This window comes from Blennius ocellaris (assembly GCF_963422515.1).
Source record: "Blennius ocellaris genome assembly, chromosome: 10".
Lineage (NCBI taxonomy): Eukaryota > Metazoa > Chordata > Actinopteri > Blenniiformes > Blenniidae > Blennius > Blennius ocellaris.
In genome coordinates, this window is record NC_137659.1 from 21,826,342 (window position 1) to 21,847,722 (window position 21,381).

General features: G+C 49.8%; 1 protein-coding gene across 4 annotated transcripts in view; it reads left to right on the forward strand.

Annotated features, from left to right (window-relative positions):
* Nucleotides 1-21,353, forward strand: part of LOC308135409 (myomegalin-like) — a 47,688-nt gene extending 26,335 nt beyond the window's left edge. The window contains exons 14-44 of one of the 4 annotated variants that reach the window (XM_080503376.1): nucleotides 20-214; nucleotides 296-463; nucleotides 617-733; nucleotides 821-901; nucleotides 990-1,093; nucleotides 1,680-1,822; nucleotides 4,061-4,203; nucleotides 5,989-6,152; nucleotides 6,248-6,539; nucleotides 6,795-6,999; nucleotides 7,083-7,199; nucleotides 7,300-7,559; nucleotides 8,120-8,328; nucleotides 8,414-8,531; nucleotides 8,619-8,736; nucleotides 9,284-9,338; nucleotides 11,298-11,566; nucleotides 11,661-11,765; nucleotides 12,228-12,473; nucleotides 12,598-12,729; nucleotides 12,823-12,939; nucleotides 13,033-13,222; nucleotides 13,307-13,428; nucleotides 14,426-14,662; nucleotides 14,795-14,896; nucleotides 15,028-15,245; nucleotides 15,538-15,681; nucleotides 15,776-15,914; nucleotides 16,767-16,813; nucleotides 16,998-17,052; nucleotides 18,169-21,353. In XM_080503376.1, coding sequence (XP_080359502.1) covers nucleotides 20-214; nucleotides 296-463; nucleotides 617-733; nucleotides 821-901; nucleotides 990-1,093; nucleotides 1,680-1,822; nucleotides 4,061-4,203; nucleotides 5,989-6,152; nucleotides 6,248-6,539; nucleotides 6,795-6,999; nucleotides 7,083-7,199; nucleotides 7,300-7,559; nucleotides 8,120-8,328; nucleotides 8,414-8,531; nucleotides 8,619-8,736; nucleotides 9,284-9,338; nucleotides 11,298-11,566; nucleotides 11,661-11,765; nucleotides 12,228-12,473; nucleotides 12,598-12,729; nucleotides 12,823-12,939; nucleotides 13,033-13,222; nucleotides 13,307-13,428; nucleotides 14,426-14,662; nucleotides 14,795-14,896; nucleotides 15,028-15,245; nucleotides 15,538-15,681; nucleotides 15,776-15,914; nucleotides 16,767-16,813; nucleotides 16,998-17,052; nucleotides 18,169-18,353 — 4,797 coding nt within the window. In that variant the 3' untranslated portion in view covers nucleotides 18,354-21,353. The remainder of the gene's footprint in view (nucleotides 1-19; nucleotides 215-295; nucleotides 464-616; nucleotides 734-820; nucleotides 902-989; nucleotides 1,094-1,679; nucleotides 1,823-4,060; nucleotides 4,204-5,988; nucleotides 6,153-6,247; nucleotides 6,540-6,794; nucleotides 7,000-7,082; nucleotides 7,200-7,299; nucleotides 7,560-8,119; nucleotides 8,329-8,413; nucleotides 8,532-8,618; nucleotides 8,737-9,283; nucleotides 9,339-11,297; nucleotides 11,567-11,660; nucleotides 11,766-12,227; nucleotides 12,474-12,597; nucleotides 12,730-12,822; nucleotides 12,940-13,032; nucleotides 13,223-13,306; nucleotides 13,429-14,425; nucleotides 14,663-14,794; nucleotides 14,897-15,027; nucleotides 15,246-15,537; nucleotides 15,682-15,775; nucleotides 15,915-16,766; nucleotides 16,814-16,997; nucleotides 17,053-18,168) is intronic. The other 3 variants (XM_080503379.1, XM_080503377.1, XM_080503378.1) reach the window with 3 other exon arrangements.
* The last annotated feature ends 28 nt before the right edge of the window (nucleotides 21,354-21,381 follow it).

The window sequence follows — 21,381 nt, forward strand, 5'->3', positions numbered from 1 at the left end:
ATTGTGCGTGTGCGTGCAGGATCTGACGGCCGCCCTCATCGCCCGGGTGCAGGCCAGCCCCTCGGAGGTGGTGGAGGAGCTGAAGGCCCGGCTGGCGCTGAAGGAGAAGCTCTTCCAGGAGCTGCTGTCGGACCGCAGCCGGCAGTCCGACGAGCACCAGGCGCAGATCAACGACCTGCTCGGCACCCTCGGCTCCAAAGACCAGTATCTACAGGTAGGACCAATAGATCTCCACCAGGCGAGGCGCACCCCCACACCCCCCCCTCACCTCCTCCACCCCCACCTGTCCCTGCAGGACTACTCCTACAGGCTCTCCCTGGTGATGAACGAGCGGACCGGTCAGCTGCAGGAGCTCCGCAGGCTGCTGTCCCAGCGGGAGCTGGAGCTGTGCCAACTGAGGCGGGACAAGGCGGGGGAGACGGGCGCAGAGACGCTGCTCAAGGAGAAGGACGCTCTCGTCAAGGTACCGGCTCGTCTGTCTTTGGACTGGAGGAAGGAGCCCAGAGAACCTCGGGGTTCAAATTCAAGTGTTCAAATTATTGCGCTGAACTTTTTTGTGGGTTCATCTCAAAGTTGTGAGATTGTCCTGTTCTGCTGGGACGTTTCCTCCCCGCAGGAGCTGATGAGGACCCGGGAAGACGGCGTGAAGCCGCTTTCAGAGGACGGCGAGGCGGAGATGAAGGCTCTGCAGGAGGACATGCAGCTGGTGATGAAGAGGGAGGCCGAGGCTCAGGTATGTGTGGACAGTGAGGAAGCACACACACACACACACAAAGAAAAAGAAAAAGTTCTACAAGTGGTTTGTGTTCTGGGTCTACAGAAGGAGCTCTCTGCGCTGCGATCGTCTCTGGCTCATCAGCAGTCGGGAGGAGTCGTCTTAACAGAAACCACTGATCATCACGTACGACTCGGCTTCACTCCTGGGTTTCATGGGGTTCCGCCGCTTTCCTCTTTATTTATTGTTTTATTTTTTCGTCCGTGTGTTGCAGAGCGTTCTGGAGCAGCTGGTGTCCGAGTACAACCAGCTGAACGAAGCCCTGAGGGCCGAGAAGAGGTTGTACCAAAATCTCTCGCAAATCCACAAGAGTGACGGGTAGGTTTTAACCCTTTCACTGCCAGCTCAACTCCCACCCTGGCGTCACTGACAGCCAAGAGCCCAAAACCAGTAACTGTCAGAAACACAGGAGAACTGACAAATACTTAAAAGTTGAAATTATCTTGAAAAAGTTGCAGGGATTGTCCCTTTTACTTTATTTATTTTTTGACAATTCAACCATAAAAAATAACAATATCCTGGTTAAATAAGAGATAGTAACAGACTCGCTTCTGACGACCAATAGAAAAAGCAGAAGGAAATGACGAACAAAGCAACACTGAACTGATTGTTTTTCAGTGATCGATCTCTTTCTAATACCGAACTTTTCCCCTCAACGTGAAGTCGATCAGAACTGCAGCGTCTTTCAGTGACTTCCTGAAGGCACTGCTGACATGTTCATGACGTTACAGGATCACATTTATTATTCCATGAAGTACCTGGAAGCTGTTGTCTTCTTCGATTCAGTGGAAAGTGAAGTGTTGAATTTACCGCCGTGAGGCGAGCGTGTGAACCGCCACACCTCCATCATGTGTCTTTATGTAACACCTCCCTCCTCCCTCCTCTCCTTTGTTTGACCTTGCAGTAGCTCGGAGAAGACCCTGGCCCTCCACACAGAGTTAGATTCTGTTCAGGCGCTCCGCGGACAGCTGGACGAGGTCCTGGCGAGGACCCGGGACTCGGCCCTGATGCTGGACAGGGCGGCGAGAAGACGGGCCGACCTCGGAGGTGGGAACGGCCGGAGCCCGGCCTCCACTAACGCTCCGTGACGCCCCCCCCCCCCCCCTCACGGCACTCCCCGAGTCGCCCTTCACGTGAGATGGAGCCGCCCGTGAGCAGCGAGGGTCTGAGCCAGAAACCCCCCCCCCCCCCCCCCCCCCCCAATCCTGACCCCCCCCCCCGTGCTCACTGGCAGCTCCATCTCCAATGCACAAGCACTACTCACATTCACAGAGCCACGTTCACGTTGCTAGTACCAAGTGGAAAATGTCAAGAGTTTTTATTTATTAATATATTTGGTGTGGTGTGATCTTGTTTTTAACATTGTCTTTTAAAACTGCCTGCGTGCTGGCTTCCTCGCGTCTCTACCGCCATGTTTCTATGTTCTGTCTCTCACTGGTGTCGCTCTCCCAGCCTTACCGTCACGCTGGAGTCGCGTCCCGAGGAGAAGACGCCAGCTCATGCCTTAGAGTGCAGCGTCTCACGAGCTATCATTTTGTTTCTATATCATCTGTTCGTTGAAAGGATGTGCAGACTCAACAAACCCCCCCCCCCCCCACACACACACACACACCTCATAAGGAATTCCTCCCGGTGTTCAGAGCTAGCCTTGACCGTCAGCCTTCATACGCCACTGTCCTCTGCTGTCGTTCCGTGGTCGTCACAAAGTCTCCGCATGCATCAGAAGGTCGCCCTCGTTAGATTGAAGTTCACCTCCATCAATTCAAATAACTATATATTATGGATTTTTTTTTTCTTTCCCCCCCCCCCCCCCCCCCCCGTGTCTGTTAGCTAGTTTCTCCAGATAGAGTTGGGAGTATATAATCATTATAACGTTGAGCGGTGTTCCAGTCCAGGCGGTGCTCGTTATCCACGTGGATGATGCCAGAAAAACTTTCCATTTAAAATATTTATATCAGGTAACGTACATTTTCTAGGGATTTGCGCCCCGGTCTTTCATCCAAGATGGAGCCATTGTCAACCTTTTTTTTTTTTTTTTTTGTATTTGCAAAATGCATCAAAATAAACATGTGCTTTGTTCGAAGCACTTCTGGTATGAATTTCCTCTTTATTGTGTTTTTAACTGGGAATATTTTAAAAGTGAAACCCCCCACCCCCCCACCTGTTCCTTGCCTTGCAGTCATACTACATACGTACTATAAGCACAACACAAAAGTCACAGATTCAAATATTTGAAGAAGCTCCGGTTCATACGCATATATTCAAACATTCAGACGAGACAATAGAATGCATATCTAGTCCAAACAAGTCTGTTTTGTCCTCGGTCCCTCATGCATGTCGTTGTGGCACGGTTGTCATGTTTGCATGGCTCTTCTGCTGTAACACCACGTTGGATCTCCACAGTCCTTAAAGGACATGTTTTGGGCCCTCTCATGAAAAGCACAACATCCAAGTGAATTTGATGAGGAGAAAAACAACAACAACAAAAACTCCACCTATCCTGAAACACCGTCCATTATTAAACGGTGGTATTCCCATTCAGCCCATTGGGCTTAGCGGCCACATTGTTTGAGCCACAATAAGCCCAGTGGTTTTACTCTTTGAGTTTCCCGTCTGTCCACAAAGAGATTCCGCCTATATTCACCTTATTGAAGGGTGGAGGCATCTCTCTAATGAGGCCCCTTTGAAATATGACCGTGTATAACGTGATCCCATAATAAGCATGAGCAGCAGTCGCCACACACCCCTGCAGCTCTGACTCACACTGCGTGTTTGTGCGTGGCCCTGTGGCGTGGCGTTATATAAAACAAGACTCCCTTTGACGTTGCTCTCCGCTACTTTCCAGTTCAACTTCTGCACTCCACAAACCACACCATTCAAATTATGCAAGTTTGTGTGTGTGTGTGTGTGTGTGTGTGTATATGCACAACAGCTCAAAGCAAACATGACACAACCACTGAAGCCTGCTTCCAAATGTGTTTTTAATCTGAAGTCCGTTTAACATTCGGACCCTGCGAAGATGTTCAAAGTTGCTCCAGAGAGCCGATTTAAAAACACAGGCTCAGACTGGGCAGCACCACCTTACGACTGTGTTTGGCTTGTAGGCAAGGGATGACATAACATTTCCCCTCAGTCTCATGACTTCAACAAGTGGTGATTCAGTGCAGAGACAGAGCGAGAGCACAGCCTGCAGAGACGCTGCACTTCAGGATCAGGAGAACTGTGGCGGAATTAAAAGTGAAGAGCTTCAAGCTTATTGTCCTTAAATGGTTATTGTGATTCCAGAGCTCAGTACTGAGGAGGAGGACGAGGAGGAGGAGGAGGAGGAGGAGGAAGGAGACGTGGAGGATGGCAGCAGTGATGAGTTCACAGACAGCATCGAGGAGGAGGAGGAGAACGTGGCTGCCAGAAGTTTGAGCTCCAGTCAGGTACAGTGAAATACTTTTATGCAAGCCTTGGAGGATTTTTTTTTTCTGACGTTCAAACTGATTTGCTCGCATGACAAAGAAAACTACAAGAAACTTTGTAGAATCGAGAGCAGATGTGGGGAAACTGCCTAAGCTGGGCTGATCCAAATCTGTCTCAAACTGTCAACAAAGGCAGTAAAATGCAGCTCCAGCACACTTTTCTTTTAACTTGATTATTAAAATGTTTTAACAGACCAGCTCCAGAGTGTTAAGTTCATTCTGACAGGCAGTCATCTTTACGTATGAACGCACATAGTGCTTTAAGCTGCCAGCAAGGAAACGCTTATGCTGGACTAGAGAATAAGAAATGTGTGAGGATTCAAGCTGCGTCACTTTTTACACTAGTTTAATCTTGGAAATGCATCTATATGAGGCAAATCACCATGATGGAGAAAGCAGATAAATTGTACACTTTGTGACCACAGAAGTTAGAATACAATAGAATAGAACTTTATTTATATAGCACCTTTCACAGACCTGAGTCACAAGTATCACAACAGAAATGATCAAACTGATAAGATCATTATAAATATAAAAGCAAGAAGAACATGCATAGTACAAAAAGTACAATTGAGCCGCTACAGGTCAGAGGCCTGCCTGAATAAAGACGTGGAGGGAGGAGAGGACAGGGGTAGTGTGGGCTCTCCACGTTGTTCCTGTTAAAAGACAAGCAGCTGCATTCTGAACAGGTTGAAGGTGGTTTAGAGACGACTGATTTAAATAGGTAGAAAGAGCGTTACAATATAAACGGGAATAGACAGAAGCATGTAAAGTCATCTCCACCTCCACCTTGGATGCCATGCCTTTTAGTTTAGCAATTATTGCCCAGGTGGACAAAGCAGGGATGCATCAACAGGCTGTCTAGTGGCAGAGACTGGCCAAAAGACACACCCAGGTTACAGAGGGAGGGTTTGATATAATCATTTAATGGCCCAATATGCTGCCTAATTGGTGCCATCCATTGTTGGGGGGCAAGTATAAGAGGCCTCTGTTTTACTTGTGTTTAGTTGAAGGCAATTGTCAAGACATCCACATTTCAATGGCCCGCAAACAGTTGTTTTAAAATGGAAAGTTTATTGCTCTGTTTGGGTTTAAAATAATAATATAACTGAATATCATCTGCAGACAGATGATAAGAAATCACACTAAATTGGCTTATCGTCTGACCCAGAGGCAATAAATACAATGACAATAGCAATGGGCCCAGGACAGATCCCTGAGGGACACCACAGGACAGAGGAGCTGTCCCTCTGAGACGGACAACCTCCTGTGGGAGAGGGAGGATGAGAACCAGTCTAGATAGGCGGGAGATCCAAACGGTCTGATCTTCTGCCAATCCAGAGAATTTGACCAGAGACAAAAAAAAAAATTGATTTATTTAAAATAGGACCTTTAAAAGACATTTCAGGTCGTCAAAATCCACTCAAAGAGCCTCACAAGTCCAATAATCATCAAGCACATTGGCACCAATCATCGTGCAAACAGCAAATATCCATCGTGATCAGAGCAGAGATGATAGAGGGAGAAAATACAAGCCCCGAACAGTGAACACATTGAAAAATAGACCTAAAGTAGGAGAAAAAAAAAAGTGGTAAGCTGGGACCTCCTCCAGCACCCCACGCTGCTCTACTCAGTAAATCTGTGTGGACGTTGCATGTAGGGATTATTAGTCTCCCCCAGATCCTGTGAGAGATTATTCTGCTTGTCTCCGTGCGGTTGTCTTAATTGTCAGTGGTTGTTTTGAAGGCTGCTGGAGCGGAGGCTGTGAGCGGAGGCCCGGCGAGGACGGCGCCGTCTCAAAGGGCTGAGGTCAACAAGCTGGAAGACGCCAACAGGAGCCTGGAAGTGGAGCTCGGCGAGATCCGATCCCAGCTGGAGAAGGATGGATACACTTCCGTGGCTCAGATGAGGTGCGTCTTCGCTCCACCGTCCCTCTGGACGTTCACGGGTGTTGCTCCTGAAGCTGAGCACGGCCCTTCTGCCTCTCCTTCCTCCTCCCCGGTAGGAGTGCCCTGCACAGGCTGCAGCAGGAGTACGAGGCTTTGAGGCGAGCGAGGGCTGAGGAGGATCACCGGAGCCGCAATCAAGAAGACCAGGATGAGGAGGAGGACGATATTGACGAGGAAGATGAGGAGGAGGAGGAGGAGGAGGAAGAGGAGGAATTACCTCCGGTGGCGGCGGGGAAGCGAGGTCCTCCATCTGTGTGTCTGAGTGAGGAGCCGGGGAAGAGGCAGTGCATGAGGCCGTGCTCTCTGGACCTGAGGACCAGCGCCTCACGTCTCCACCAGCGTGACACGGTAACTCACATCTTTTAGCCACTGCCTCACCTGTCCACCGTTGAAACACAATTAGTTCAGTGCATGGTCCAGGCTGAGGGGAGGAAGTGCACAGGTTAAATGACATGAGGGGGGATTCGAACCGGTGTTCCACCTGTAAACAGAGTTGTGACAGCAAACAGCAGTAAAAGTGTCCAGGCAGTGTAAACAAACAGCAGCGTCACTAGAAAACGGCTCAAATTGAATCCCCCCCCCCCTCCTTTTAAACGGCTGCAGGCGGCGGCGCCGGCCGGTGACGGCGGCCTGGTGGAAGCGCTCTGGCGAGACATCGACGAGGGCCTCCGGGAGCAGGCGGCCCTCCTGCGCTCCGACCTGTCGCTGAGCCACCAGGAGAACCGGGAGCTGCAGGAGAGGCTGATGGTGTCGGAGGCCACGGTCCACGCTCAGGCCGAGCAGCTGAAGGACTACAGAGACCTGCTGAGTGAGTCCCTCTGCAGGACACACGCCACCGCCGCCGCCGCCCAGAGCGAGGCTTCACGTAACCCCCGTCTCTTCCCCGAGCAGCGGAGACGTCCGTCCAACAAGCCAGCAAACAGGTGCAGGTGGACCTCCAGGATCTGGGCTACGAGACCTGCGGCCGCAGTGAGAACGAAGCAGAGAGGGAGGACACCAGCAGCCCGGGTGAGGAACCCCCCCCCTCCGTCCTCTCCGGGTTTTTAATCAGACACTTTATTCAGCAAAGATTATTTACCAGACACCCCTCCCCCCTACCCCCTTTCAGAGTTCGACGACCTGGAGATGTGCACGTCTCTGTCCCACCACCAGGACGGGGAGGCAGTGGGCGGGGGCTGGTACGCTGGAGGCAGCGGCAGCGGCAAGGGAGGGACGGTGCAGGAGTCGTCTTCCCTCCACCAGCTGGTCCAGGACCTCCGCTCTCAGCTGACCCGCTGCCACAAAGTGATCCGGGGCCTGCAGCTGCGCGTCCGCTCGCTGTCCACCACCAGCGACTACGCCTCCAGCCTGGAGCGCACGCCCCGGAAGGTACGGGCGTCCCGCGGGACCTGCAGCCCTGCAGCCCTGCAGCCCTGCAGCCTCTCCCGGAGCTTCTGCTCATCAGTCTAGATTCCGTTTGTAAAGTTTGTTGCGCTTGAAAATCCAGAAAATTCATTGATGGCTTTTTTTTTTTTTAAAGGTTCTTTTCTATTCCTTACTGATTGAAATACACCCGTATGTCTATGTGGTTGTATTCTTTTATAGAAACTCTAAACAGGTGTGTCTCAAAAAATGTCAACGCAATAGAAAATCTTTTATTTTTCCTATAATTTAATCCAAACAGTCCTTACATTATAGATTCATTACACTTTTTATATTTCTACCTAATATTACTAGAGGAAATTGTTAAAAGATTGCTCCTGACATAGACTATCATACATTAGCGGGGCTCAGACGGTGGGTGGAGTCGTCTTCCTGTCCCCTGATGGGTGTTTTAATCTTTCTGTCCAAAGTGTGCTTGGGTGAGACAAAGTCCTTCACAGTTTCGTGGGCGGTACAATTGAACACGATATGGTCTACATGGTGTATTTGACACGGTGTTGTTTCAGGTCAACTGGGCCTTCGAGACGTCGCCGGCCCCCAGCGCCGTGGAGGAGGATGAAGGCTGGATGTCCGACACTCAGGCCGTCCGCACCGAGTCCAAACCCAGCACGGAGCTGCAGGAGCTGATGGCACGGGTCGCCTCCCTGGAGACTCAGCTGAGCGGCGGCGGCGGCAAAAACCAAACCGAGGAGGAGAAATGTGCCACCTGGCCCGGGTGAGTCACCACAAGAGCGACGGGTGTCCTCGCGGGTGTCCGTCTCCACTCACACCGAGGCTCCCCGGTGCTCCTCTCCTTCCAGGAAGTACAGCACTCTGATCCAGACACAAGCTCGAGAGCTGTCCCACCTGAGGCAGAGGATGCGAGAGGGCCAGGGCGTCGGCCACATCCTCACCCAGCACCTCGGGGACACCACCAAGGTGCTCGCCGCCGCCGCCGCCTCCATCCGCAGAGCCGGAGCTCGGCACCTCGTACTGATTCCACGCGTCCTTCCGCTTTGCTTGCAGGCCTTCGAGGAGATCCTGCGGGCGAACGACATCGACTACTACATGGGCCAGAGCTTCAGGGAGCAGCTGGCCCAGAGCACGGCGCTGGCCCAGAGGGTCCTCACCAAGATCAGTGGACGTAAGGAGCCTCTATTCTCAGTCCCGCATGCAGAGTGTCCAAAAGGTCCTGGCACAGCAGGAGGTCAGACTCATTATTAAGCAGCCATCGTGGCCTCGATGGTCCTTTGTTCATTGCTGCTTCACTGATGATCTCTCTCATGTCGTGTTTTCTACTCTCACTACAACACTGCAATCCTCAGTCAATACATTTTACCCATGAACACATTGGCAGTTTTTAGCCGCCAGGTCACAAGTCTGATTCCTGCAGTTTGCATAAGTTGGATAAGCTTTATGTCTGATAATGTCCCGGCTGGTTGGAGGCTAACGTCCATCCTGAGAGTTGTGGAGCTCTATTCAGTTCACCACGGCTCCAACGTTCACAGAGCTCCATTCAGTAGATGCTTCTGAAGCTCTGCCTGTCACCGTCCCATGTTGCTCACAGCTGCTCCTCTGTGCGACTGGATATGTTTCCCTCTGCAAAGCCTTCTAACCACCTCTCAACGAGTGATGTCTCTCTCTCTCACCCTTTAAATGAACTGCTCATCTCTGTTCTTTGTTTGGAACAGGAGAACGTACAGAGAGCCACGACGACAAGACGGGACATGAGTTACTGGCCCTGCGGTGAGTCACATTAACCTCATGTGTCTTTTAGAATAATAATAATAAAGACTGCATTTCTGCCTCATTTGTGGTGGAAGCAAGGTACGCCAAGCCCTCAAATCGTTTTCTCAAAAATATGCAAGAGATTATTTCACATTTAATATTCAGTGCGGATAAAGAAAATGTGACTTTTCTGGCACATTTGAACCATTAAATTGGACTATTTCTCACAGAAATCTACAGCTGCAGGAGGTAAATGGCAGCTCTCGCTTCTGGAAGTTATGGCACACTGATGAATATTATCATTAACACTAATAGATTGGCTTTTTTGTTGTGATTCAAAAATTAACTTAGTTTTTCCTTTTATGACTTTATGAGTCATCTTCAAAGCAAGAGCAATCTGAGGCGCCTTTTCTTTAAATTTCTGAAAGGAAATCATGAAATCCGTGGAGGATGACTTAAACAGAAACTTCCGCTGTGTGTTTTTCTATATCTTTAACCATTTCCTGAAAAAAATTCATAAAGAAATGCGACAATTCAACCTCCACACTTGCAGAATTCATGCAATGAGCATTCAAAAAAAGAAAAAAGAAAGGGTGAAGACGCAGCCTTTTAAATCCTCACCACGTAAAGACAGTAGATCACCTGCGGCTCCGTGATCTGTTGACCTCCCCCAAGGACATAAGCTTCCTTTGTGCACTCGTCATTAGCCCCCTGTCATGTGACCGGCCCTTCACATGGTCGCCGGTGGCGAGCAGCAGACAGACGGCTGCTGCTAATCCACCAGCCGGCCAACGCGTGAGCCATTTAAGTTGCTTGCAGTCCAACAGGCAACGTGCAGGTGTCCCACAAGGCCGGCTTAGGGCAGGCAGTTTTACTTTGCTTTTACTCGCGGCACGTCAGTCGGTCTCGGGACCGCTTCTGATGGATTTACTCGTGGGACACGTTTATTTAGGATTTCCTTTGGGAATTTCTCTTTAACGGCGGCGGACTTCCAACTTCCATCCACCCGACACACTTTGAACACATCAGCTCTTTGTCTGGCGGGCTGGGCCGACTCTCTAATGGCTCCTCTGTGGAAGTACATGGTCTCCCAGAGCAGCTCCATCTACAGGGACTCTCTGTGGTCTTTCTCTGTTGGTCGAGGCCAAACGAGAGACGTTGTCTTTTTTAAGATGCTGCTGGAGAAAAACAGGCAGCACATGCTTCAGCAGCTCAAACAGTAAGCGAGACACGGCATTTTCACTACGTTCACTTTCTGTGAGTAGCGTCGAGGTGTTGTGTGAGCTCGTGCACCGTGTTCTACTCAGATGTGGTTATATTAACTACCAGCTCTGTTGCATGGAATGTTTTCATATGACTGGAGAACTGAGCACTGCTCTGTACTGCAGATATAAATGAATAACGATAGCAAGTCAATTTATGGATATTTGTTATTATATATACAATATATTATAATCACAATGATAAGCTGCAATTTTGATACAATTTATCTGTAAACTAACAATGTAGGAGTTTTTGGAAGTTAGGGGCTGTAAAAAATGGGTGTTGGAGGTTACGTGTGCCCCCCCCCCACCCACACACACACACACACACACACTTAAATATAAGAAATTAAACAGAAAAAGGGAAAAAAAATACAATTAAAAGTTAAATCCTGTAGTGTTAAGCCTCACAACAGAAACCACCATGAAGTCATTTTTAGTTTGATGTCAAACTTATTTAATTCTTGGAAGATAATATCATTACCATTACCATTATTTCATAAGTAATACATTTTCCTTTAAAAACACAAGGTAGGAAAAGGAAAAGGCGTCTCCTGATACCCACATTTTTCCGTTTCCAGATTATTATTCTACAATAGTTCACAGGGGAAAGAGTTGATCACTGGAGATTTGAATGTGTTTAATTGTGTCTTTGCACTTGTTTTAAAGTGAAGCTTGAAAGGAGGATTGTGCTGACGTTGCCGTTGCTGTGCAGGCTGAGCAAAGAGCTGCAGGACAAGGATAAGATCATCGAGTCGCTCCACATCAAGCTGCAGCAGCGTCCCGAGACCCCGTCCAGCTGCCACGCCCTCTCCGAGACCACCGACCACTCGGACAGGACCTCCCTGGTGTCCGACGAGGACCAGACCGCTGAGGATGTGGAGCTGTGCTCGGATGTGGATTCAAGAGAATATCAGGAGGAGGAGGAGGAGGAGGACGAGGAGGACCCGGGACCCAGTCCAGGACTCGGACCAGAACCCAGCGGTACTGTTGGAGCTCAAACTCTCCTTTTCTTCTTTTCATCGTGGGTGTCTTGCTGTCCTTTACACCTTCCACTCCCCCCCCCCCCTTTTTCCAGTCTGTCCCTCTGTCCCCTGTCCTCATGGCGTCCTCAAGTCCTCCAGCAGCTGTCCCACAATGCTTTGCTCTGCCAGTCTGTCTTCGGTTCCTCGTCCCTCCAGAGGTATGGGAGCCCCGGGGCGGCCGAGACTTGCAGAGTTCCTCGTCTTCCTCTGTTTTCTGTTCACTTCACTTCCCGTCACAATCCTCTAACTCCCCCCCCCCCACCCCCTGCTTGTTTCCATGACAACTACAGATCTCAGCGTAAATGGAAATAAGTCTTTGAATTCAATCAAACCACAAACCAGAAATGAAAAGATTCAGCAAAAAGAAAAATGCAGCAGTTCAGAAATCTCCGTCGTCAATTCTCTGCAGTATCACTGTTGCTAGGCAACTGTGATGCCTTTTACATGGTTTCCTTTCTTTAGCTTCACTCTCCTGTCCTCCAAAGAAGGCCGCGTCCTTCAAACGGCGTCCTCGTCCCTACACTGGGACATGGCGTGTCGTGATGTGGTCCTATGACCTCGTCTGCAGCCTCCCTCTCACTGCCTTCTTCTCTGTTGCGTGTCCGTTTGTGTCATGACAGGTTATGACAAGGCCCTGTTCGCCCTCCCACCCGGGCCGCACAGCCAGCACCACCTCTCGGGCTACAGCCAGATATCCCATCATGCCTTCCAGCAGTACCAGCCGAGCGGCATCTCCTTCAGCCACTCCATGAAGTCGGACCCGGGCCTGTTGTCCGGGGCGAGTCTGCGGGACATGGAGGACCTCGTTCACCCGGCCGGGAGCTTTTCTGCACCGTCTGAACACCAAACAAGCGGAAGCCAAGCAGGTAGGAGACGGCGTCAGCGTCTCGTCAGTACTGGTGAACCACGTCAGCTCCGTCAGCAACACGTTGGGGTGGCGAGTTCACTGCTCAAGCAGCAGACGATAACAACAACATGGTTTGTCCTCAGGGGTGAATTTGATGGAGGAGCACCTGCGGGAGGTGAGGTGTCTCCGTCAGCGTCTGGAGGAGTCCATCAGGACGAACGAGAGGCTGCGGCAGCAGCTGCAGGAGAAGCTGGCCAACACTGGACGTGACGGAGGTGACGGAGCTCTGACGCTTCAGCAGGAAAACAGTCGCTTCTTTATGTTCGGGAAATGGAATAAATATTTTTTTTGTTGTTGTTGTTGTGCAGGAGCGCCAACAAACATCTACATTCAGGGTTTGGACACCGTCCCCCAACTGTCCAACGAGATCCGGATGCTGAAGGAGGAAAACGTGGCCCTGCAGTCCCGCCTGCAGGCCAGCTCTGGTATTACACGTGAAGCAAACTGCTGTTGAGCTCACGCTGCTTCCCACTGGGTCCTGCACGGGTGCACTCAATCTCAATCCCCCCCCCCCCCAGTCACAGGTGAGGAGGTGGTCCAGCTGCGGGAGGCGGTGTTCACCACGCACGCCCGGCTGAAGCAGTCGGAGCTGGAGGCGGAGCAGTGGAAGGAGGAGCTGAGGAGGCTCCAGGCTCACAGCCAGGAGCAGGGCCAGCAGATCCACACGCTGAGGCAGGAGCGACGGGCCGTCCAGGACGAGACCAACAGGTCGGTGGACTTCGTCTCCCAACGAGGAGTCGCAATTGGCAAAACTCGCTCCCTCTGACTGGCCGACGTGCTCGTGTGCTTCAGGCTCCGGCACGAGGCGTCTCTGCTGCAGCAGCAGCTCTGCGAGAGCAGAGACCTGGTCCACTCGCTGCAGAGCGAGCTGCACGTCTACGACCGAGTGTGCTCCAGCGCCAAGGCCAGCAAAGGTCAGTATGCTCACGGTTCGCTAGCCGTCCACCGCGTCCTGCCTCCTCTAAAGAATCCCAGGTGATGATGATGAAAAGCCCCCGTGTGGTGGAGTTTTGCGGTTTTGGCGACACCCAGTGGTTGGAAGAATGTATTGATTAAAAATATATATTTTTTTAAACGTTTTCAAGGATTTTTCCACGTGGTGGTGTGACATTTACGGGGCTCACATTGTAACAAAGTGACTTTTCTATGTGGAAATAATGAAACAATAGTGAGACTTGTGTGTCTTTGAAAGAAACTATGATTTTTCCCTCAGTCTGGACTCTCAGGCTCAGTTTCATCAAAGACGTTTGCTATCCTGTTATATTCCTAATATATCCTTATATGCTTCACATATATGCACACATACAGATATAAGCACTGTAAACGGTATAAATGTTATGTTTGTTTCTTGGCAATCCGTCCACTAGGGGGCAGACTCTGTATTAACATGCTAGTCAAATACCAAACAGAAGAGTTGGTCTTTGTAGGAAAGGAGAGGAAAGCCACTGACGCCATGGTGAAGGTGGCAGTCATTTTGATAATGTGAAGGAGGCACAATCGGACGCGGTGGTTTGTCTTTAAGGCCACTTCAGTGCGTCACAGAGCCATTTTTCCACAATGTTTACCATTTCTGCTTTTGGCCTGAAACCCCTCACTGCCTGTTTGGCCCATATTTGTCCAGGGCACGGACAGACATAAGGAGGAATGCAAAATAAATGGCTTTATGCACATCTATAATATCAATTAGCCTTTGCATTTGCAAAGGAAGCATTTGCATACCAGTCTAAATCAGGGAGTTAAAGAACAAAATGGTGGCGGGAGGAATGTGTGGAGGTCAAGACGGCATGAACCTCTTCTAGACACAGCAGAACATGTTACACACATAATTTTGCTACTTCATTACAAATAGGGAGGAACGGACGGCGTCATGTTGAAGCAGACGTGACGTTGAGCGACTGTCTGGTTTTCCAGGGTACCTGTGTGAGGTGCCGGGTCTGCCGCTGGACCTGGGCGAGCTGCTGGCGGAGGTGAGGAGCCTGCGGGCGCAGCTGCAGACCAGCGTCCAGGAGAGCAGCGCCCTCAAGCAGCTGGAGCTCCACAAACAGCTGGAGCAGAAGCTGGGCGGCGGGTCTCCCCGGACGCCGTCGCTCTCCGCCCTCACCGCCAGTCCGCAGAGGGAGAACTTCTACCGGCGGCAGCTGCTTCACGGTGAGGCGGCGCCACTCCAGACGCCTCGCGCTGCGAGCAGACCGCCACGCTCAGCACCGTCGTGCCCTGGCTTTGCCGTGTGTCCAAGCCTGGTGTGTGTGTGTGTGTGTGTGTGTGTGTGTGGCTCCGCAGACCCTGCTCCATCTCCCCCCGTCAGGGACATTGGTCTGTTTAACTGTGGATCTCCCGCCCCCCCCTTCCCAGACCTGGAGGACAGCCACTGCACTGCCAATGGTGTGACTCCACCTGACTGCATGAGTGTTTTGCTCCATAACAGTATTAACTCTCCGTTTGGACTTCACTGCCACAAATACCACGTTGTCCCATCCTGACATGCATTCTCGCCCTCTTCTCCCCCCCGGCAGACCCTCTGGACCCACACTCTGACCTGGAGGGGGAGGCCCCCGACGGCTCCTACGCCAACCGCAACGGCCGCCACGCCATCGGCCACGTGGACGACTTCAGCGCGCTGCAGCAGCAGGTCCTGGAGGGCCGGAGTCTGGTGCAGCACATGGAGGCCACCCTGCAGGCCTGCCTGGGCCCCCCGCTGCTGGAGGACCCGCGGGAACGGAGCGGCGAGCCGGTCAGTTTCGATACACCGGGCAACCGGACTGTTTCTATGGAAACCAGCAGTTTGTTATTGTTACTGTTGTCAAAAACTACAGAAACTAAACTGATGGTTTTAGGGTGCTGATCTCACACACTCACACAGAGATACACACACACACACACACACACAGGAGTGTCCAGAAAGGGCCGCTTTAACATTATCAAGTGAAAACTATTGGGTTTTTGGGAGTTTTTTTAACCAGAAAAACTGGCTGACGTGTCAGTGTAAACTCAGCACCAGTAATCTGAGCGGCCTCTGTTTGCAGCTTCTGGACTATGCATGTGTGAAGAGTCTCCTGTCCAACACCAAGACGCTGCGGCAGATCCTGGAGGAGGCCACGTCTCTGCTCAAGATGTTCTGGAGAGCGGCCCTCCCCAGCTCCGACCCCTCCGTTCAAAACCTCAAGAAGGTGAGGACAGCGGAGCGTCGGGGGGGACGACTCTTTAACGTTTACTCCGTCCCGAGCACGTCTCCTAACACTTCCTGGTTGTCTGGGTGTGCAGGAGCAGTGCATGCAGGAGGAGATCTTGTCCCTGAAGCTGCGGATCTCTGAGCAGGAGGACGTCCTCAAAGGGACAATACAGAGACTGAGGAGCACCAGCCGCACCAAGGAGAGGATGGAGCACTTCATCGTCAGCCAGCGTGAGTCTTCACCTGCTCAAACAGTGTGTGGATGTGCAGCCAAAGTCTCACATATGGAAACAAGTGAGGGAGAGTGAGGGTGAATTACAGTTCAGGTCTCACGTAGAAGACATAAACTGAGGGAGTTTATCATTTCTCACAGTCATATAAAAGGTTAAAACATAGAAAGTGAAAGAAAATATGTGTCTTAACTCACTTCAGTATTTGTGACAAGAAACGGAAGCTTCAGAATGGACAGAATGACATTAAATGACAAAAGACAACAAGCACAACAGCATCAGCGTCAATAAGCCGACACAGGATGGGATGAAATGACGTGACCACTTCTCCGTCACACGCCCCGACAGATATGACAAAATAACATCGTTATACAGAGCAGGACTCGACGTGGTGTGACACAACTTTATACACCAAACAATGACGCAACATGAGACACAAAACCGTAACGTAACGCCGTGACAGTGGCTCAACCAGCATCACGTGACACGAGAACCTAGTATTACTGTGACAATAAGTAACATTTATATATATATATATATATATATATATATATATATATATATATATATATATATATATATATATATATATATATATATATATATATATATATACACACACAGAAATGGCACAACATCCATGACAACATGACATAAGGTGGGAACTTTACTCAGAAATGTAAAATAAGACAAAACCCCCTTGTTGAGCCAACGACCAGTTGTCATAATAACAATCCATCCAGAAAGTAAAAGGATAAATAGAGCGGAGGAGGAAAATGGCTGCCGTCTTCAGAAAGACAGACAATGATATGAGTACTGGATAACGGCTGTCACTGCTGTGTTTGTCTCACAGTGTCCAGGACTCACGATGTGCTGAAGAAGGCCAGGGCCAACCTGGAGGTAAGCCCAGCGTCTTCCTCGCCGCCCTGCCTTGCTGCAGCCCCCGGTGGCTACCAGGACCCCCGTCTGTGTGTCACGTCCCTTTCAAATTCATCACGGTTGGCGTTTTCTTGTCTCACTTATGGTGTCTCCACCTCCTCTTCCTCCTCCTCCTCCTCCTCCTCCTCCTCCTTCCAACCCCCAGAAGAACGAGCTGAGGCTCTCCTCTCTAAGCTCCTCCCCTTCCTCTCCTGATGCTGGTAATCTTGTGGCGTCCCGTGCTCTTAGCAGCGAGGTCCAGGTTGTCCCCGGGGGGGGACAGTGTCTTGGTGACTGACCCGGGGCAGCTTTGACCTTCCTGTGGCTTTTTTTTCCCACATCGTGTTTCCGCCACTGCTTTTAGCACCTTGTCTGACGGCACCACCCGCCTCCACGCTTGTGTTTCCATCCATATCCGTCTCCATGCACACAAAGCTTTTTGGGGGTAAAAGACATGCAGACGTGATTCGGCCGTCCTGGGTTTTAAACTGCACGGGTCCAACAGGCTTGTGGGACAGTTTGTGACCCTTTATTTCTGAAAACTTGGATTCATTCATGCCACAAAGCATGCAGCTACAACACTGTAAACTAGTGTGTGTGTGTGTGTGTGTGTGTGTGTGTGCGTGTGCGCGTGCGCGTGCGTGTGCGTGTGATTCTCTGTTCACTGATTCTCAGCTTTTCATCTTTTGTTTTGATTTTTCAATGAAAGTTAAAAAAAACAAAAAAAACATGAATCTTGTAGCACCAGAAGCTGAATTTAAACTGAGTTTCATTTTCAAGAAAGGAGTCGGAACAAAAGTAAGATCTGCACTTTATAGTCTTACTATGGTACTGAAATTAAATTCTAAAAACAGAAATTGAACTGAGAATATTTTACTTTATAATTTTATATGAATTTTATATAAATGTCTTTTTGTTTTCATTGAATCCTTCATGTTTCATGTTAGTGGATCCACGATGACCCACTGACTTTTATTAACTGGTTGTTTTTGGTCTTTAAGGCCATTTATAACTTTAGGTTTTGTCTTTATGTAATTTACATGGACTTTTTTTTTTTGTTCTCTTTGTTCAGAATTCAAGTTTCAAAAAGTACAATTGAAGCATTAGAATTTAAAGTCTTACAATTGAATTTCTGTTTTTAGAATTCAATCAAGTTGTTGTAGTTGAATTCAGAATGAGATGTTCCAGTTTGCGGGCGTTTCCGGTGGTACAAGATGGTTCCATTGGCAGATCAGTTTGTTGTGGTGTGAAACGACTAACACTTCATCTTCCTCGTCAGTTTCAACCACGCCGACTTGAACTCGAAATCGAACTTTCACTCTTTTGTTCCAATCCAGCTGAGGACCCAGGAGGTGCTGCCAGAGACCAGCCTGCTGATCGCAGTCACCTGAAGGAGGTTGGGACTCCCGGGGGCCCCGGCCCTCCGGGGGGTCCGGGGTTCTCCTGGGCTCTGGGGGTCTCCGGGGCTGCAGCCATTCAGCACCCAGCAGCGAGGAAACGCAACAGCGAATACCTTCTTTAGACTTTTACATAAAACCAGCCTCAACGCTACGACCTCTGACCTCTTTGCCGAAACAGCCAAGACCCCTACCACCACCACCACCCCCACCTCCCCCTGCACACCAGCCTGCCCTCGGCCATTTCACCCACCTTCGCCTCCGTCCCGCCATTACGTGCAGGGGAAACCCTGCCCCTCCGGCCTTACCCCCACCCTCCACCCTCCACCCTCCCCCCCCCCACCCTCCACCCTCCACCCGCCACGACGCTTGTCTTTGAGTGACTCCTTGTTGTGTGTGACAGAAGAAGGTGTGTGAAACGTGACTCCGGTGGTCTCGGTGAGGTCCGACTGATGGAGCGGGTTCCAGACGGCGCCAGATGCAGATGTGGGTGGTGCAGCAGAAAGGATTTCAATGAACCCCGAAACACCCTTGAAGTGTCTCAACATGTTTGCATTAATCTCTTAAGAAATTAAATAGTACCGGAGTTTGAAATACCATTTTTACAAACTTTACAAACTCACCACAAGGTGGTGTCGTGAGTCACTACAGGAAGACGAATTCGATGCTTTTTTCGCATTTGTGCAGCTTCAAGCTGCAAACGTAGAGCCGACTGGACGTTATAGTGACGTTGTTCCTTCATCACACTCCCACATCTGCATCTGAACGCGTCGTCTCCTGAAAAACCAGGCAAACCTGAGGACGACAGAGATGGTCATGCAAGTTGGAAATGGCTTGTGGGAGGAATTCTGCGCGTGCACACATGTAGAGACACGTGTTCATCCTGTGTGTGTGTGTGTGTGTGTGTGTGTGCGTGTGTGTGCGTGTGTGTGGTGGAACACAGCTCACTCAAGGGCGAGACTGCCTCACCTCTGACTGCCACAGAAATGCAACTTCACATTTCGTGGCACTTTTAGAACACGATGACATCGTTTTGCAAAAAAGCAATGCAAATAATGATTATTAAAAAAAAAAAAAAAAAAAGAACGACAGGTACAATGTATTCTTAGATACCGTGGAGGAATGTGCAGTAGGCAGGCGATCACTGCCGAGTCGTCGTGTACTGGTGGTAGCTGCGTATGTGCGGGGAGCTTATGGATTACATGTTAGTGTTAGCAGAACAAAAGCCAGATTAAAGTTCCATTTAAGTCTCAAGCCTCCCCCTTTAAGCCCCAGCAGTGCTTCATTAGCACCCCAAAAAGTACAGAATGAATCGGAACTGAGGGGCAGAAAGGTCTGCTTATCGCCCGCCAGTATATAAAAAGAGGTTGGTACTGGAATGGAAGCAGGCTAAACACACGCGTGTTCGCTCCCCTGCGGGGGGGGTTTCTCATACGAGCATGTGCAATAACCACGTTTCTGGAATACTTATGCTGCACCGGTGTGTCGCCACGCTGCCGAACACTGGACTGTTACTGACATCCATGGCGACATCAGAACACACACTCGCGTGACGATTGTACTCTTAAGAGTTGATGCATGACGGAGATTGTTAAACGGAAGCTATGGAGCTGGGGAGGGGGGGTGTGGGGTGGGGGGGGGGGGGGGGGGTGAGCCAAGACATGCCAAAGTTTCAACATTGAACTCTTCTCTCCGACTTGCCTGATCCATGCGAATGACAAAACCCCGAACGCCTTCGTGGAGGGCTTCTTGAACCACAGAGACGGTAACCGTCAGACAGCTGGTTTTCCTTTATTGAGAATTGCGCGACAGAAATGAGCTCCTTTTTTGGACCAAAAGTCAACTGAGTGGACTTTTTCTTTTCTTTTTTTTTTTGTTTTTCTTTTCCCCCTACAAGGCTACTTGCTATTGTCTTGTTACCTCTCTTGGTTCTCATCATTCCCATGGCAACGGCAACGTAGATCAGTGGGTTCTCACAAATGATGCAAACTTTGGCAGGGTGCTGGCGTGGTTGTCGTTCCATAACTTCTTCATCTCCACGTTTGGTTTGACGTGTTTTGACGGCTGTACATTTGCGTTTTTTTTCTGCTGTAAATAACCTGCTTCTCTCGAGCGTGTGTCCGCTGGTTTTCGTTCCCTGGTGGGGCTCGCTGGCCCGACGGAACACTCACACCGGATTTGGTTGTGGGCTCGGCGCTATTGCAATCAGCAGGATTGGAAAAGAAAGAAAAATAAATAAACGAAACACGGTCCCTTTCAGAAAAAAGGCGGACCCCACCAGGTGGCCAAAACCTGTACGTGTGTGTGTGTGTGTGTGTGTGTGTGAGATCACCCGACGTTTGCTTTGGGCAAAGTTGATCATGTGGGTCGCTGTGCAATAGCTCGATATTATTTTGATGTTAAACATCACCGTGTAATGAGTCCGTTTGCTACGTATGTTTTTTTTTATGCCGTGTCTTGTCAGGCGATTGAATGAGTTAGTCACGTAGTGGGCTGTGTCTGATAATCACAAACTCTTGCCTTCTCCATGTTTAAGACACTCATCGCACTATTGGCCGACTATAATAACACTATGGATTATCGTTGCTTTGCTTGCCTTCAAAAATTGAGCTCCGGAGCTTGTTGCACCCGCCCCGAGGAAGAAACGGCCTCCCTGACTCCTCCTGCCAAATTAGGTTTTGTTTACGCTTGTGTTTTCGAGAAAAGGACTGACGTCACCAAGTGTTTCAAAAGGGGTGAACAGTCAGATGTTGTTTTTTTTAGAATTGTGTAAAATAAGAATAAGCCATTGACAAGAAGGATTGTTAAGCAGCACCTTGTTAAGAGCGTAAACAAAGCCTTTTTGCTATTTGTTATTTAAAAAGGGAATTAAACAGCAGTTTGAAGCGATGTGTTGTTGCTACTGAGATGCATATGTATATAATGCTTTGGGATTGGTGCAGCTTTTTGGTTTTTTTCCCTGAGTTGGTGCACAATGAACTAGAAAGCCGATACAGGACTCATATGGATCCTGTCTCTGATGACAGATAACGTGTTGTGTTGGCAAAAGTATTAGCAGTGAAAGATTTTCAGATTGAATAAAGAAGAAAAACTTCAAAATAAAATTCTCCCGTGTTGACTTTTCATTTTGCTTCCTGGTTTGTGTCTGGTTTA